The sequence below is a fragment of the Portunus trituberculatus genome, chromosome 28, assembly GCF_017591435.1.
Source record: "Portunus trituberculatus isolate SZX2019 chromosome 28, ASM1759143v1, whole genome shotgun sequence".
Lineage (NCBI taxonomy): Eukaryota > Metazoa > Arthropoda > Malacostraca > Decapoda > Portunidae > Portunus > Portunus trituberculatus.
Window position 1 is genome coordinate 5,624,770 of NC_059282.1, and position 17,669 is coordinate 5,642,438.

At 43.7% G+C, this 17,669-nt stretch overlaps 3 protein-coding genes across 6 annotated transcripts in view; 2 read left to right on the plus strand and 1 right to left on the minus strand.

Annotated features, from left to right (window-relative positions):
* LOC123510131 (mast cell carboxypeptidase A-like) overlaps positions 1–2,129 on the minus strand; it is a 7,397-nt gene extending 5,268 nt beyond the window's left edge. The window contains exons 1-5 of the mRNA XM_045264967.1: positions 2,067–2,129; positions 1,254–1,368; positions 779–906; positions 546–648; positions 1–32 (exon numbers count right to left, since the gene is read on the minus strand). The exon at positions 1–32 is cut by the window's left edge and continues 56 nt beyond it. Of these exons, the coding sequence (XP_045120902.1) occupies positions 1–32; positions 546–648; positions 779–906; positions 1,254–1,354 (364 nt within the window). The 5' untranslated portion in view covers positions 1,355–1,368; positions 2,067–2,129. The remainder of the gene's footprint in view (positions 33–545; positions 649–778; positions 907–1,253; positions 1,369–2,066) is intronic.
* Positions 2,130–5,633: 3,504 nt separating this feature from the next.
* Positions 5,634–10,767, plus strand: LOC123510132. Of its 2 annotated transcripts, none has more exons than XM_045264968.1 (5): positions 5,634–5,875; positions 7,660–8,148; positions 8,923–9,147; positions 9,313–9,387; positions 9,691–10,767. In XM_045264968.1, exons 1-5 carry the CDS (start codon positions 5,864–5,866, stop codon positions 10,450–10,452), a joined length of 1,563 nt encoding a protein of 520 aa, XP_045120903.1. In that variant the 5' UTR covers positions 5,634–5,863; the 3' UTR covers positions 10,453–10,767. The 2 variants fall into 2 exon arrangements, with proteins under 2 accessions (XP_045120903.1, XP_045120904.1); XM_045264969.1 differs by having other exon boundaries at positions 7,663–8,148.
* A 1,015-nt stretch (positions 10,768–11,782) lies between these two features.
* LOC123510013 (organic solute transporter subunit alpha-like) overlaps positions 11,783–17,669 on the plus strand; it is a 34,349-nt gene continuing 28,462 nt past the window's right edge. The window contains exons 1-2 of one of the 3 annotated variants that reach the window (XM_045264694.1): positions 11,783–11,936; positions 14,946–15,832. In XM_045264694.1, coding sequence (XP_045120629.1) covers positions 15,703–15,832 — 130 coding nt within the window. In that variant the 5' untranslated portion in view covers positions 11,783–11,936; positions 14,946–15,702. Of the gene's footprint in view, positions 11,937–12,156; positions 12,312–14,945; positions 15,833–17,669 lie in introns of those variants that run through there. The other 2 variants (XM_045264695.1, XM_045264696.1) reach the window with 2 other exon arrangements.

The window sequence follows — 17,669 nt, forward strand, 5'->3', positions numbered from 1 at the left end:
CGCGCAGGACGGGGATCGAGGCAAATATCTCTCTGTCAGGAGGGAGAAGGAAGGGTGAGTGAGTCTGTGAGGAGTCAGTTAGTCAGGAAAAGGAGGAAATTTTTGGAGGAGGAGGAGGAGGAGGAGGAGGAGGAGGAGGAGCTTGAGAGGCTGACACACACACACACACACACACACACACACACACACACACACACACACACACACACACACACACACACACACACACACACACACACACACACACACACACACACACACACACACACACACACACACACACACACACACACACACACACACACACACACACACACACACACACACACACACAGATGCAAACAGACGGAAATGCTTCACACGCACATACGCACAGTTACAGATCACGAGGGTTAGAGAGAGAGAGAGAGAAAGAGAGAATATCCACCTTAATTGACATCCAAGAAAGTCTACCATGAAGAAGCATTACACACACACACACACACACACACACACACACACACACACACACACACACACACACACACACACACACACACACACACCTGCCGAGATCTTCAAGCTTGGTACTGAAGGGAACTTGATTCTGTGTCAGGTGTGTCGTGATATCGTTGAGGGCTTCGGGCGACACGGCAACCTCGGCCACACCTGTAGAGAGAGAGAGAGAGAGAGAGAGAGGGGTGAGGGTGGAGGGGATATATCTAGTTATGCAAGTTCTATGTGACGAAGCTTAGGGTGGAGTTCTGGGCGCGGTGCAAGAGAGGGCGGAGTTACTGACCTGTTCGTCTGTTCTGGTTAAGGATGTTCACCGTTGTAGAGTCATCGAAGTCATCCAGATTCACTGCTTGCGTTCCTGGTGGTGCCTTCTCTGCCGCCTCCCCTAGACGCACCTCCAGCACCTTCCATCTGCGGGGAAATGAAGAAAAAGACCGTGAAAAGACTATGAATTTATGATCCATTTCTCGAAGTTTGAATCGTTACCACTGTGAGGGTTAGGTCCGTATTCAGAAACGCTTTGCTCTCTCACCGCGATTATTTTCCAAAGCCACAAAGATGATTTAGCGGGGTTCTCAAGGGTGTATGTACAGTTAAAAAATGTAAAAATCTCGTCAGTCTGCCTCTAGAACCGTAAAAACACCTTAAAACTCGTGTAAATTTAAATAAAACCTTTTGAAATAGTGGAACATAGAAGTGTTTGAGAATACGAGCCTTAAGTGCGCATCATCACCTCCTATGATATCAAAAGGCCTTACCCTAAGTAGGACACCGGCTGGAATGTGTCCACCGGCATGCCCACCACCAGCACCGCCGCCACCGTCACCACCAACACGAACACAGCTGATGCATACCCCATTTCTTCCTCACAGGCTGAAAGGAGAGAGGAAAAAGCGATTTGACCTTGAAAATTAACAGGAAATCGTAAGAATATAAGACCACACCACACACACACACACACACACACACACACACACACACACACACATACTAATACTTAACCTCTTCAGTACTGAGATGCATTTTAACCATAAGTTTTGGGTGTGATTAGACGATATTTTTGACATTAGGAAGGGTTTACAGGGGTCAGAAGATTGATGACCAGATTCTTCCCAATTCTAATCCCTGCACAAGTTTCTGAAGTGTATAAAATCGCCGAATAGTAGGCAGAATGAATATGAAAATCCGTCATGGTACTGAAGGGGTCAATACACAATGTACCATCACCACCCATACCTCTCTATCCACCCTCCTCTTGAATCTTACGTCCATACTTTACAATCTTGCTGAGGTTATAAATTAATTCCCACTCACTCAAAATATCCAAGTTTACAATGTGTGGCTGAATGGCTACAGTGCTCGCCCTTCCCTGCTATGACGAGGGTTCGATGGTGGAAACTAGAAAAATCGAGTGGTTTGTCAGTCGCCACAAATTCTGAAGGTAAATTAGAGTGGACACGAGGCTTAGGGGACACCAGGCACCCAGCCAATAAATTAAAACTTAGAGACCACTAAAGTGAACCAAGAAAATAACCTGAAACATCAAGAGAGAGAGAGAGAGAGGCACTCACCTGTAAGGAAGAAGAGAGAGCGATGAATGCTGCCCACTGCGACTCTCTGCTCACCCCACACTGATCCAGGGCAGGTAGTCAGGACGAGGAAGAAGAGGAGGAGATGGAGGAGGAGAGGAGGAGGAGGAGGAGGAGGAGGAGGAGGAGGAGGAGGAGGAGGAGGAGGAGGAGGAGATTGAAGGATGGATAAGGAAAAAAAATGTGTTCTGTAAGTAGGAAGAAAAGGAGAAAGGATAAGGCTTACTGGGGAGAGAGAGAGAGAGAGAGAGAGAGAGAGAGAGAGAGAGAGAGAGAGAGAGAGAGAGAGAGAGAGAGAGAGAGGCAGGGGTTGGAGGTCATGGCCAACCTAACCAGTTCTCTAACGGGAATAATTTTTATTACTTTTTTGTTCTTCTTGAAATTAATCGACGTTTGTATACATTTGGAACACTGTGAACTCTCTCTCTCTCTCTCTCTCTCTCTCTCTCTCTCTCTCTCTCTCTCTCTCTCTCTCTCTCTCTCTCTCTCTCTCTCTCTCTCTCTCTCTCTCTCTCTCTCTCTCTCTCTCTCTATCTATCTATCTATCTATCTATCTATTTATCTATCTATCTATCGATATGTCTGTCTGAATTTTAATGATTGGCATGAGAGAGAGAGAGAGAGAGAGAGAGAGAGAGAGAGAGAGAGAGAGAGAGAGAGAGAGAAGTGGGGAGGGTACGTACTCTCTAAAAAGGTCAGTAACCCAAGATAATGATGATGATGATGACGATATGTGTGTGTGCGTGTGTGTTTGTGTGTGTGTAATTCATCACGGTCGCCTGCTGGTCACCCAGCCAGTCTTCCCCATTACGGAACGAGCTCAGAGCTCATAGACCGATCTTCGGGTAGAACTGAGACCACAACACACTCCACATACCGGGAAAGCGAGGCCACAACCCCTCGAGTTACATCCCGTACCTATTTACTGCTAGGTGAACAGGGGCCACACATTAAGAGGCTTGCCCATTTGCCTCGCCGCGCCGGGACTCGAACCCGGGCCTCTCGATTGTGAGTCGAGCGTGCTAACCACAACACTACGCGGTGTGTGTGTGTGTGTGTGTGTGTGTGTGTGTGTGTGTGTGTGTGTGTGTGCTTTGCGACGTCTTGTGAGGGCAACCCGCTATATCAATACGTTCTTCTGGGAATGTAAAGAGGAGGAGGAGGAGGAGGAGGAGGAGGAGGAGGAGGAGAAGAAGGGAGAGAAAGCTGAGGTGAAGAAGAGAAAGAAGAATAACAACGTCAGGCCAAGAGTCGTTCACCTTACTCTCTTTATTTTCATTTTACTTCTTTCTTTTCTTACTTTTTTTTTTTTTTTTTAGTTTTGGTGCCTTGATTTTCACTCCTTTTTTTTCCCTGTATGTTTATTTGTCTACTCTCTCTCTCTCTCTCTCTCTCTCTCTCTCTCTCTCTCTCTCTCTCTCTCTCTCTCTCTCTCTCTCTCTCTCTCTCTCTCTCTCTCTCTCTCTCTCTCTCTCTCTCTCTCTCTCTCTCATCACATGCTTATCACATGCACATGCTTTGATCAGGAATATGAAACCGTGAATCAGGTTTTAATTTTTAGACTCCTTACTGAATGTCTGAGTTGTTATTTGCATCTCAGTATTACACACACACACACACACACACACACACACACACACACACACACACACACACACACACAGAATTTGAAGGGATGACATATGAGGAGAGACTAAAGGCTATGGATCTGCCAACCCTGGAACAAAGAAGAGAGAGAGGGGATCTGATACAAGTTTATAAATTGATCAGCGGTATGGACCAAGTGGATAATGATAAATTGATCCTGAGAGTAGAATATGACATTCGAAGTACAAGATCGCATAGTAAAAAGCTGAGAAAAGGAAGATGTCTGAGAGATGTTAAAAAATATAGTTTCCCGCAAAGATGTATTGAGACGTGGAACAGTTTGAATGAAGAAGTAGTGTCTGCAACGAGTGTGCATACTTTTAAAGTAAGATTGGATAAGTGTAGATATGGAGACGGGGCCACACGAGCATAAAGCCCTGTAAAACTACAACTTGGTAAATACAACTAGGTAAATACACACACACACACACACACACACACACACACACACACACGCGCGCGCGTAGTGTAGTGGTTAGCACGCTCGATTCACAATCGAGAGGCCCGGGTTCGAGTCCCGGTAATGTGTGGCACCTGTTCACCTAGCAGTAAATAGGTACGGGATGTAACTCGAGGGGTTGTGGCCTTGCTTTCCCGGTGTGTGTTGTGTGTTGATGTGGTCTCAGTCCTACCCGAAGATCGGTCTATGAGCTCTGAGCTCGCTCCGTAATGGGGAAGACTGGCTGGGTGACCAGCAGACGACCGAGGTGAATTACACTCAAGCAACCAAAACGAAATAATAATGTCTATCCTAACTTAAAAAAAAGCCTCCATATTCTTTCTTATAGGAATAACAAAAAAAATAAAGAAATTATAGCGTAAACTACAACAAATTGTATTCCATCGTTCTTAATTCCTTGAGTACCATGACGCGTTTCCATATCCATTCTGCTTACTATTTGGTGATATTATACACCTTCAGAAACTTATGTATGGGATTAAAATAGTGAAAGCTGTGCCCATTAATATCCTGACCTCCTTAGACCCTTCCTAATGTCAATAAAGTGGTCGTACACAAATCTTAAGATAAAAATGTGCCCCAGTATTGAATGGGTTAAGATTCTCCCGAACCTTCCTCAACACTTCCCAAGCTGTTCTATCCCTTTCTTTGGCGTTTTGGAAAGTAGGCGTGGTTTCGTGAAGGTGAAGAAGGCGAGGGGAAGAGAGGAGTGAGAAGGAGGAAAGATGAAAATAGAGCTATAAGAACATGAAAGAAAGCAGAAAGCCCTTTAGAGAGAGAGAGAGAGAGAGAGAGAGAGAGAGAGAGAGAGCAATTTTCTGAGGGAGTAAATCTAACCGTTTCTATTCTCGAGGGAGCTGCAGCTGGTATTGTATATTGAATCCCTATATACAAGCCTTGCGCCACACACCTCCACAAATTTCAAAAGGCTGTAGTTGAAATTATATGGATTTTTTTTAACTCCTTCACTAGCATGACGTGTTTCCATGTTCATTCTGCTTATTATTTGGTGATTTTATACAGCTTCAGAAACTTATGTAGGGATTGAAATGGTGAAGACTGTGGACCATTAATCTTCTGACCTCCATAGACCTTTCGTAATGTCAATAAAATGGTCCAATCATTCCCAAAACGCGTGGTAAAAATGCGTCCCAGTACTGAAGGGGTTAAACGTATTACTTCTATGGTTCTGGTGACATAGTAACATGATTATAAGGAAACGAAACACTCTTGACCCGGCTAATCATATCTGTGGCCTTGGAAAATCGTCGCCGTGAGAGTAAAGCTTTCAAAATACGGCCCATAGATGGACGAGAATAGAAAGATTAGTTATGCAAAAGCTCCGAAAAAACACAGTAAATGAGGAATGGACGACCATACGTATAATCACAATGTCCTTATCATATCAGTAGTACCGGGAACTGAAGGGAAGGAGCAACACACACACACACACACACACACACAACCAGACACTGACTCACACACACAGACTCCTTCACTGCAGTCACAACCACCCTTGCCATTGTCTCAGATATTTGGATTCCTGGAGGCTTTTCTTAATTTCTAGGCCTAATAACCGAGTTTTTACGTGGCTTTACCGTGAAGTGTGTAGGCCTCTTATCTTAGGCCTCCTGTTTTTGCTGTTATTTTTGTGTTTACGCTCACTGTGGACATGGATGACCAGGTATGTAGATTATTATTATTGTTGTTATTATTGTTGTTATTATTATTATTATTATTATTATTATTATTATTATTATTATTATTATTATTATTGTTTGGTTTGAAATAATCAGATAGATAGGTTATTGAAAATTTTTAGATTTTTTTTTTTTTTTTTTTTTTTAGGAATAAAGAGAAAGTTTGTTGTACAGTGAAGTTTTTCAAGTTGACGAATTGGTGATGGTGATGATGATGGTGATGATGACTTGCTGTTGTCATTATTAGTGTTGGTGGTGGCGGTGGTGTTATGGAAGTTGCCAAGTGTGAAGTGATATGTAACCTTGGTGTCTCTTCTCAGTGATAATGATGATGATGATGATGATGATGATGATGTAGTAGCAATAATAGTAATAATAATAATAATAATAATGATAATGATAATAGTAATAATAATGTTACACGCTTGTTGTTTGTTTGTTACAGTCCCCTTTTTCCTTATAATCTCTCTCTCTCTCTCTCTCTCTCTCTCTCTCTCTCTCTCTCTCTCTCTCTCTCTCTCTCATCAACATTTCTGTGCTATAAAAAATGTGCACCTGGACACTGTTTGAGCGCCACAATTCACCTGTCGGGCATTAGTCAGCACGCCTCACCTGTGCATTCTTTCCACGAAACACCTGTGACCCTTTGCTATACAGAGGGAGGTGTATAGTGATTGTATTTTTACCTGTGAACTCACCTGTCTGTATCCTGTTTAATTATCGTTTTATCTTGTAACTGAGTGCTTCTTATCGCAAAATATTACAATCTTATCTCAACTAACTGCATGTCTGCCCTCCCAGTCCTCGGGCCTTACTAAACCTGGTGTTCTGAGTCACTTTGTTCTCTCAGCTCTGTTTTCAAGCTGCTCTATGTAAGAAAACTGAACGATGTGTTTACTGAAGGACACGTCGAAAGATTGTTAGACTGTCACTACGATCATGAAGACTCCCTTGGAAACGCCGCAGATTTAATGACGTTTGTTCCTTTCCATCAGTGGTGTAGATACATTATTAAATTATTATTACTACTACTACTGCTACTACTACTACTACTACTACTACTAATACTACTACTACTAATAATAATAATAATAATAATAATAATAATAATAATAATAATAATAATAATAATAATAATAATAATAATAATAATAATAATAATAATAATAATGATAGTATTAATAACAATAATAACAATAATAAAAGTAATAATAATGGTAATAATGATAATAATAATAATAATAATAATAATAATAATAATAATAATAATAATGATAATAATAATAATAGTAATAATGATAGTACGACTGCTACTGCTGCTAATGATGCTAATAGTGATAATGATAATAATGATTATAAAATAATAGTAATGATAGTTATATTCCCATCTGGCGTGCGCGCGTGCCCTGAGACACACACACACACACACACACACACACGGTAGCTCAGTGGTTAGAGCGCTGACTTCACAAGCCAGATGACCGGAGTTCGATTCCCCGGCCGGGTGGAGATATTTGGGTGTGTCTCCTTTCACGTATAGCCCCTGTTCACCTAGCAGTGAGTAGGTACGGGATGTAAATCGAGGAGTTGTGACCTTGTTGTCCCGGTGTGTGGTGTGTGCCTGGTCTCAGACCTATCCCAAGATCGGAAATAATGAGCTCTGAGCTCGTTCCGTAGGGTAACGTCTGGCTGTCTCGTCAGAGACTGCAGCAGATCAAACAGTGAATTACACACACACACACACACACAGTTAACATCCCTCCTCCAGCAGGTGTTACGGTCTGCCCTGACTAGCGGCGTGATGGTGAAGAGGCAGGACGGTTCCTATCATTGCCTCCCTTGCGAGAAAACCCCTTCTGAGGCCTTGCCGCACCTCAAGGGCAGGGACCATGACAACTACCTCGTGTGGTACATCCTGCAGCACCCTTCGCCCTCTCAGGAGCTCCTCAACGCCCTCCCACTTGATGTACGCGAGGCAAAGCGCTCTAACAAAATAGAGTTGGTGGACAGGGCGCACTTCTCCTACAAATGCCGCGTGTGTCCCAAGAAAAACCAGTTCACCGGGATCGAACCCTTGAAGAGTCATCTCAATGGGAATGACCATAAGAAAGCCGAAAAGAATATGCAAGTTTCCTCCTTGGTCCCCAGCCAGACCCAGTCTCCCGCAGGTCCCATTCACGTGCCCGGTGTCCCACAGATCCCCTCACCGTCTTATGTCCCGCAGCACATCCCTCCCTACGGCGCCGCCCAACCAACGGTAAGTGTTTTGCTTTTTTTTTCTTTATACGTCAGAGGGACACTAACAAGGACAGCAAAATTGTGTGTATGTGTGTGTGTGTGTGTGTGTGTGTGTGTGTGTGTGTGTGTGTGTGTGTGTGTGTGTAATAATAATAATAATAATAATAAACGGTTTATTAGTTAGGCAGTGTAAAAAATTACACTGAAAATGTACAGGGGGGGGGACATTACCACAATGAACTAAAAATGCTTAACCTAACTATGGATAAACTTAACCTAGAATTCACTTATTTATTTAAGGCTCGCACAATAGTGGGCACCGCGCTAAGTCGGTACCGATCAGTGCGCGGTGCTCTCAAGGGCGCCACGCGTGTGTATGTGTGTGTGTGTGTGTGTGTGTGTGTGTGTGTGTGTGTGTCTGTTTGATCTGCTGCAGTCTCTGACGAGACAGCCAGACGTTACCCTACGGAGCGAGCTCAGAGCCCATTATTTCCGATCTTTGGATAGGCCTGAGACCAGGCACACACCACACACCGGGACAACAAGGTCACAACTCTTCGATTTACATCCCGTACCTACTCACTGCTAGGTGAACAAGGGCTACACGTGAAAGGAGACACACCCAAATATCTCCACCTGGCCGGGGAATCGAACCCCGGTCCTCTTGTTGTGTGTGTGTGTGTGTGTGTGTGTGTGTGTGTGTGTGTGTGTGTGTGTGTGTGTGTGTGTGTGTGTGTGTGCGTGTGCACGCGCATGTGTGCAACTGATGCAACTCTTCATCTCCTCTCTGCAGCCATTGAATACCAGCGTGACACCTTCGCTGGGGGCAGAAGTTGTTCCTCCTGAAGTGAAGTATGCTCTGGATGGTCGTGTGGTGGAGAGGGGCTCAGGTTCCTTCTACAAGTGCCTGATGTGTACCAAGGACTTCACTGGAGTCGCCCCTTTGCTGGAACACCTGAGGAGTGAAAAGCACAAGAAGAAGGCCGCACAGTACGTCCCTGACCTCAGCAGACTCTCGGTGAGAAAGGATGATGCTGAAGACTTGATGAAATTATGTATTTTCTTGCTAACTTTTTGTAGATGCTGTGGAGGGTGTTGATACCTTTTGTACCTTGATTTTTCTTTTACTTTCGATGCTGGGTTTTCCTTCCACTGAGGTTGTTGGTGTGCATGTTTCTTGCAGATTACTTCTGATCAACCGAATCAAGACAACGTTCGTCTAGAGTCTTTACCGATCGGTGTGGGCAGAAGTGACCAGGTAAGGACGGACACACACACACACACACACACACACACACACACACACACACACACACACACACACACACACACACACACACACACACACACACACACACACACACACACACACACACACACACACACACACACACACACACACACACACACACACACACACACACACACACACACACACACACACACACACACACACACACACACGTATGGTTTAAGGATGGAGGAGGAAGTGGCGATATGACCAATCCAGCATCCATCCCCTCTCACCCTTTCCGTGACCTCTCCCACTCCTCTCTTGCAGACTGATGGACAGTGGACTTTTCCGTGGATTGTAAGGTCGACTGCACGCCCCCGGATACCGTCTGAGACTGTCTACCGCAACCTTTCAATTCCCCGCGGCCTCGTGCTCATCTTTAATTATTACTTTACTGGACAAGGTACTAATGAGCGTAGAGGCGCCAAGCGGGACAGCTTCAACCTCAAGACTCTCTTCGGCCACATGGGTTACATGGTGTACTTGTACGAGGATCTAAGTAAGTCGGACACAGAGGAGAAACTCAGGGATCAGCAAGAGAACCAGTACCTCTGTCATTTCGATTCCTTCATCGTGTTCGTCTTGAGCCACGGGAAGGATGACTCGTTCTCCTGCGGGGACGGGGAAATGATGTCACTGAAAAACGTGCGGAGCTACTTCACAGACAACAACTGTCGGGGCCTCATCAGTAAGCCCAAACTCTTCTTTGCAAACTACTGCCGCGGGAACTTCGTTGAACCACATATTCAGTACGACAGTTTACCTCCCCCGCCAGTCCAGCAGGTGGCGCCCAGGGACATGATGACCTTATATTCCTGCATCGATAGTTTCCAAGCGCCGCGGCACGAGGAGCGTGGCACTGTATTCGTGCAGGTGTTGTGTGAGGTGCTGGCTGAGCACGCCCATGACATGAATATGCAAGACCTCATTATCAAAATAAACAGCCTCACAAAGACACGTGGAGGCGCCACTCCGGAGTCTCAGATGTATGATTTCAAAACATTCTACTTCAACCCGTACCAGCAGTAACGCCGCCGCGCCACCATTGCGCCTGCAGGAAGGAAGAACTGCGTGGGAGAGCGTGGAACAGGAGGCACCCACCCTGCTGCCTTGAATTTTGTGGTGACGGGTCAGTGTGAGGATGGAGGAATGTAACGTGATTAGTGTCCAGGGTAACGGTATAATGATTTTTCCAAGTTTGAAGACGCGGATGTCCACTACACGAATCAATGGTTATTGTTGTTGTTGTTGTTGTTGTTGTAGGTTATTAACACAGTAATCTTATCGTGGGCGTGTTGTTATTCTGGGAAACATAGTCATGCTAATAATAAATGATTGATCCTTCGCCATTTTCTTCTTCATATTTAAGAATAAAAAAAAAAAACATTTCAGGTGAGATTGGTGAGAGGGAGGTGGTCTGCTGGTGAGAGGGTGAGAGGGTGAGAGGGAGGTGGAGCTGCTGGTGAGAGGGTGAGAGGGAGGTGGTCTGCTGGTGAGAGGGTGAGATGGAGGTGGTGTGCAGCGTGAGGGTTTGTGTGTTGCCTGTGTGTTGGTGGTGTGGCTGTTATCCTTGCCTGGGAATCTCTTGGGGAGGTGTTTGAATCCAGGCCGGGATAAGAACATAAAAACATCAGAAAAGAGGGAAACTAGAAGAAGCCTCTAGGCCTATACGTGGTATTCCCTGTACCCTGTAGCTACCTAATTCCATCTATCATCCCCATCCATAAATTGATCTAATCTTCTTTTAAAGCTCCCTTTTGATTCAGTACTAACAACATGACCACTGAGTCTGTTCCACTCATCAAACACTCTGAAAACCAGTTCTTTCCCATTTCTCTCCTAAACCTGAATTTCTGAACCTTAAACCCATTATTTCTAGTTCTGTCGCCGCTACTGATCCTAAGAAATTCGCTCATCTCCCCTTTGTTATAGGCCCTATAGACAGCGTAACAATTAACTCTTTCTCCTTTTTGAGTGGAGTGTAGGAGGTAAACTGTGATATGACGCGGAAAAAACGAAAAGACGAAGTGAGGCATCGCAGCAAAGCTCCTCTCAGTGAACGCTAGAACTCAGCCACAGCAAAGCAAGTACTACATACAACCTTTCCTGCCTTCCCTCGCAAAGATATACCATTGGAATGTGAATAACTCGCTCTCTCTCTCTCTCTCTCTCTCTCCCCCACTAAATTCATAACATAACACCGCGCAATTTTCCCATGTACCAATTCTAATTTCACACAAACAAACACTTCAACATAACTGGATCGGGCGGGGAATTACAACTGTGTCGGGATTGGCCAGCATCACCTCTGACGCAATGCCGGGGTGCGCTGTGATTGGCTGAGGCGCTGTGACGTGTCCTTGCGCTCAGGTACTCACATCGGCGGTCAGTCTTGTCTTGTCACTCTTGTGGCAGTGCGCTGTGAACTGTGAAGGTGGGAAGGTGGCCAACTGTTGCAAGGAGGCTGTGAAGGCGTGGGTTGAGGTCGTGGCGTTTCAAGGTCGTTTGGGAAGGTAAGGACAATACCTTTATCTCTTTCTCTTCATCCTATCCTTAATTGTTTTCCGTCTCTACCTTTACCTCCTCTTCTTCCTTCCTTCCTCTCCTTGTTCTTCGTCTATGAACATGAAAACTTAGCGATGACACGTGTTTCTTCATACAGGTGTGTGTGTGTGTGTGTATGTGAAGGGTGAAGGGGAAGGATTACACGTATAGAATTTCACTTCCACAACCGATTCTCTAGAGTTTGGTTTCTCTCTACGAGTTAGGAACGTGCAGGAGAACAGGAGAGAATGGCCAAGGCTCCTTCCCGGCCGCGTCTCCCTGCATGACCAAGCGTGTGGAAGTGACGGGGCGTGGTGGTGATAGTGGTGGAGGGGAAGGAATAGGTGTGTAGTATGTGTAATGGTATATCAGTAAAACACACACACGCACACACAAGCTCTCTGTAACTCGTCTCTATTTTTCTTTCCTAAGCGTTTTCCTTCCTTAGTCTTCTTCCGCTAACTAGAACACAAGCCAGAGGACCGGGGTTCGATTCCCCGGCTGGATGGAGATATTTGGGTGTGTCTCCTTTCACGTGTAGGTGCTGTTCACCTAGCAGTGAGTAGGTAGGGATGTAAATCGAGGAGTTGTGACCTTGTTGTCCCGGTGTGTGGTGTGTGCCTGGTCTCAGGCCTATCCGAAGATCGGAAATAATGAGCTCTGAGCTCGTTCCGTAGGGTAACGTCTGGCTGTCTCGTCAGAGACTGCAGCAGATCAAACAGTGAAACACACACACACTTTTACATCATTTCCGTTTTCTGTGTCACGTTCCGAATTGAGACTGAAAAAGTTAATGAATAATCGATTAATAACATACCGTAGCTTTTTTTTTTTTTATTACGTTTTCTTCTTTTCTTTTAATTTATTTTTCGCTCCTCAAATAAACGAATTCTTTTGGAGGTTATTTTTACTTAGCTGGATAATCTTTTTTTTTTTTTTCGGGGAATGAGCTTATTTCTCTCTCTCTCTCTCTCTCTCTCTCTCTCTCTCTCTCTCTCTCTCTATATATATATATATATATATATATATATATATATATATATATATATATATATATATATATATATATATTCATCTCTCTGGTGAATCCACAAGCAAAAAAAAAAAAAGAAGGAAAGCAGTCTTAATGTAAGATTCCTGTCATAGCAAGCACACACTGGCAGGGAACTCGCATGACTAAACTACTGATGGAGTGTGTAAAGTAGTGCCATGCATACAGTCAGCGATGGTATGATTAATGTAGGAAAGCGGCCTTGTATTAATGTAACACACACACACACACACACACACACACACACATTCCGTGTTCTCACCCTTTACGCCATTTTTTCATAAGCATTTCAATTTTCCTTCTTTCTTTTCCCTTGTTTTCCATTCTTTTCGGCTCACTCTTTTTTTTTTTTTTTTATTGCCCCTGGCCAGCTTCCCCTCTTGCATAAAAAAACACTCCCTGTACTCCCAAATCATTGCGACACCTTCCTTCTTCCACACTCCGGTCTCTCTGTCTCCCCCAGGGGTGATGGGAGGGCCACACCTGCCCTCTCAACCCCCATGGGACAGCTTCTCCTCACCAGTCACTTCACGCGTCTCGCAGCTCAATCTACCCGTTTGAATTCTGGCTGCACCTTGTTTACCTGAGAATGATGAAGTGGTGGTGGTGGTGGTGGTACTCGTTGTTGTTGTTTTTGTTGTAGCTGTTGTGTTTGTTGTTGTTTAGCACTTCTACACATCACACTCAAAACTACAGAATTTTGGCTTTGAAACAACAACAACATTCCTGGAAAACAACGAATAGCTACACTAAACAAAGCACAAAAACACAAGAGTAATGAAAAATAATTAAATCTTTCCTCTGCACTTCACCAGAGAGAATTAAAGAAAAAACTATATTCTATTTAATGCACCTCACACAAAAAAAACAAGAAAGAAAAACTACTTCTAATTCATTGCACTTCGCATACAAAAAAAAGTAAAAAAAACCAAAACAACTTCTGTTCAATGCACTTCACACAAAAAATGAAAGAAAAGAAAAAAAGCCAACTAATTTAATGCACTTTATCCAAAAAAAAAAAAAAAAACCCTACTATTTGATGCATTCGACGCCCGTTTCTGCCTCATCTTCCCTCTAATCCTCGTACCTTCCACTGATACCAGACTTCACATACACAAAAAAACTTCACACTCACAAAAAAATGAAAGAAAAGGAATAAAAAAGCCAGCTAATTCAAGGCATTCCACACCTGTTTCTCCTTCATCTTCCCTCCAATCCACGTAAACTTTCACTAATATCAAACCTCACACTTTAAAACCCTCACACAAAAAAAAAATTAAAAAGAAGAAATAAAAAGACAGCTAATTTAATACATTCCACGTCTGTTTCTGCTTCATCTTCCTTTCAATCCATGTAAACCTTCTCCTGATACCAGACTTTGCTTATCGTCATCAGGGATTGACACTTCCAGCCACATATGTTCTAGTTTCTCACGTTCTTAGCTTAGTAGGCATTGTACAGTACACTTATCTGCCTCTTTTATATTGGTGTGATAATTAAGTGATGGTTGTGGTAGTGGTGATGGTGGTGGTGGTGATAAATCGGTTGTATCACATAGATTTTCCTCAATTAAAGTGTGTTGTAATGTGGAGGTTTGTGTATGTGTGTGTGTGTGTGAGAGAGAGAGAGAGAGATTCATACAACCTTGAGCAGTGATGAAATTGTTTTTAGTCTTTTATAAAACGATGAGTGTATGTATGAATAAATTATCTCTCTCTCTCTCTCTCTCTCTCTCTCTCTCTCTCTCTCTCTCTCTCTCTCATTTTCAAACAGCTGTCTCATTTTTATTCGCTAGTTTCATATATTAAAAAATGTGAATCACGATGACTTGGTGAATATGACAGAGAGAGAGAGAGAGAGAGAGAGAGAAAGAGAGAAAGAGACGCAAAAAAAGAAATCACCCTTACTAATGTCTTGTATCTCACAGGTGCTCAAGATCTTTAAGGTGACAAGGCAGCGTACACCTAACCTCGCACCAAGTAATACCTGCCCAATCTCAGCCATTAAGAAGGAATAAAGAGACTGACGCTGGTTATTCGGTTAGATTAGTGGCTTTTGAGTATCTGAGTCATAAAAATCAAGCGTGTGAAGCGTGTGTTAAGCCTTAGCGGTGAAGCAACTCCACGATTCTGTGACGTGAGAGTTGCTGCCTCGACATTCCAGTAGACAAAAGGAGACTGAGAAGTGTGCAAGTCAACATCAAATGCATTCCGGCTTCCCTAAAACCTGTTCCGGCTTGGCAGTGGGTTTTTCTTGAAGCAGGACCCTATTTAACGTTCCCGCACACTGCCCTTGTTGCTTCTTGCGTCGCGTCACTGCGCAGGGGAAGAAACCTACAGTTCCCTGACACAAGAGAGGTTAGCCTGCCACTCCAGTCGCGCGCCTCGCCTCACCACCACGCAATCTCACCCGCACAAACGTCCCCTGCAGCAACTAACAATAGAAAACGTAGAATCCCCCAGAAATCTCAGCGCAGTCTGCTAACGGAGGAACAAGAACAAGTGACAACAAACAATACTACCTTCAAACATCGTGCTTTTATCATTCAATAAGTATACACACCAGACGGCAATAAGAGTGACCTTGAACGCGTAACTTAGTGGAACAACGGGGTAAGTGAGTGGAGGGAGTGAGGGCGACAGTGAAAGCCAATTTGAGCCACTGCAGACGACGAGCTGGACGGAATGGAGCTGACAAGGTCGACAGAGGGGCTGCAGTCAACTCTCGCCGCCGCCAACCTGAGCGAGGTGGTGATGATGGGGTGTACACAGGAGGTGCTGGACTTCGAGCCTTCATGCATGGAGTTCCTGGAAGGTGAGTGTGTGAACTTTGATGTTTGTGTTGCTGTGTGGTGTTTTAATTATGGACACTCCCTCTTCTGTTTCCTATACTGTTGCTGCTACTACTACTACTACTACTACTACTACCCCTTATATCATTTAGCTTTACTGAAAAAAAAGAAATAGTATAAAAATTTATCAGTTTCGTGTTGTCAGAGATAGCGGTCAGTTCTTTCTGCCTCGCTCTGCCCTGTCCTGTCGTCTCCTGTCCTGTTTCGTAACCTTTCATTCTTTTTCTTTTTTCATTCTTTTTCCCAGTTCGTAATTTACCAGATTCTCTCTCTCTCTCTCTCTCTCTCTCTCTCTCTCTCTCTCTCATATGAAACGTACTGATAAGCTCTAGCATTAGCGTGGTGTGTGCATTATGATTATGAAAGAGAGAGAGAGAGAGAGAGAGAGAGAGATCCTATAGTTTATCACTGAAATTAATGAAAAGTAACGAACGATACACTTTGCATTAATAGGATAGGTGGAATCTTAATTATATACAAAACTAAAATCGAACACTTGCAGTATTTCATGGGGGTGACAGGGAATGAAAGAGAGGAAATATCGATGAACACACACACACACTCTCTCTCTCTCTCTCTCTCTCTCTCTCTCTCTCTCTCTCTCTCTCTCTCTCTCTCTCTCTCTCTCTCTCTCATTAGTAAGAGTGACAGAATATAGACATGACAATAAAACAGCGGCGGTTATCCTCTCAATACAAGGAGATAGGAGCGATCAAGCACCAGAATACAGTGTGAGATTAGATAAAATGTTTCATCACTGAGAGAGTCGCTGTTTAAGTTCCCGAGCGCCGGAATGTGGATCCGTGAAGGTGTCTCGGCGAAGCTTCACTCCAAGATGCGTGAAGTTGTGAATATCATACAAGGTCATACAGATCGTGCATTTTTAGTTTGTAATTTCAGTGCATAGTTTTTGGCGAGTTTTGATTTTAGCCCGATTTATACTATTTTTTTTATGTAAGAGGGAGAGCTACCAAGGGCAAAAAAAAAAAATGAATATTAAAAAAAGCCTTGAATGGTAGTCTCCATAAAAGAATGAAAATAATTAGTTAAGGTTCAAGGACAAATGTCTCGACACCTCTCTCTTAAAATAAGTTAAGTCGTAGGAAGAAGAAAATATAGAAGTAGGGAGGGAGTTCCAGTAGTAAACGTATTTTGATCCTCTGACAAACAATATTTGTTTTGGAACTGGTGTTGAAACAGTATTGGTGAGTGGAATAAGGTTAGCAGTCATGTAGTGAGACCCAACACGCTAGATGAGTTCAAGGGAAAGGTATTATGTGGATAGGGAAGGCACGTGGGGATAGGAAGGGTGGCATTGTGGGATCGGGGGGGAGGGATGTTCATTAGCGAAGCAGATGTTCAGTGCAGACCAACCAGCGTTCTCTTGTCTCCTTTATTCACATGTCATCGCGTTTATTTATCTATTTCTTTTCTGATTTTACATCTGTTAGGTTTTTTTAATAGTATTCTTTGTTTGTTTGGCTGAATGGGATAGTAAAGTATCATCTCGCTTCATTTAAACGCACAGAAGGGTTTTTCCAATGAATCGTTTCCGTTCAAGTCAGGCTGAGGCGAAGAAAATGTTTCCTTCTGTCCTGAGAGACCATGACTTGTTAATTTTTCTTTCCCAGAACTCACTCAGCAACACAATATTCTCCGTGCTACTTCAATATATCCTTTCTTATAATTTTTGTTTTGTACTCTGCTGTTCAAAGTCGTACCTTGTGTCTCTCAAAGGTAGTCGCCATTAATGCTGCAGACACAGTACCGGTTCCAGACTTTTCGTGAGCTATCCAACCA

Bases quoted from the DNA above. Each gene is read 5' to 3' on its own strand.
- LOC123510132 (XM_045264968.1), top strand. The intron at 9,148-9,312 runs GTGAGAAAGGAT...TGTTTCTTGCAG, and splicing joins CTGACCTCAGCAGACTCTCG to ATTACTTCTGATCAACCGAA. The intron at 9,388-9,690 runs GTAAGGACGGAC...CCTCTCTTGCAG, and splicing joins GTGTGGGCAGAAGTGACCAG to ACTGATGGACAGTGGACTTT.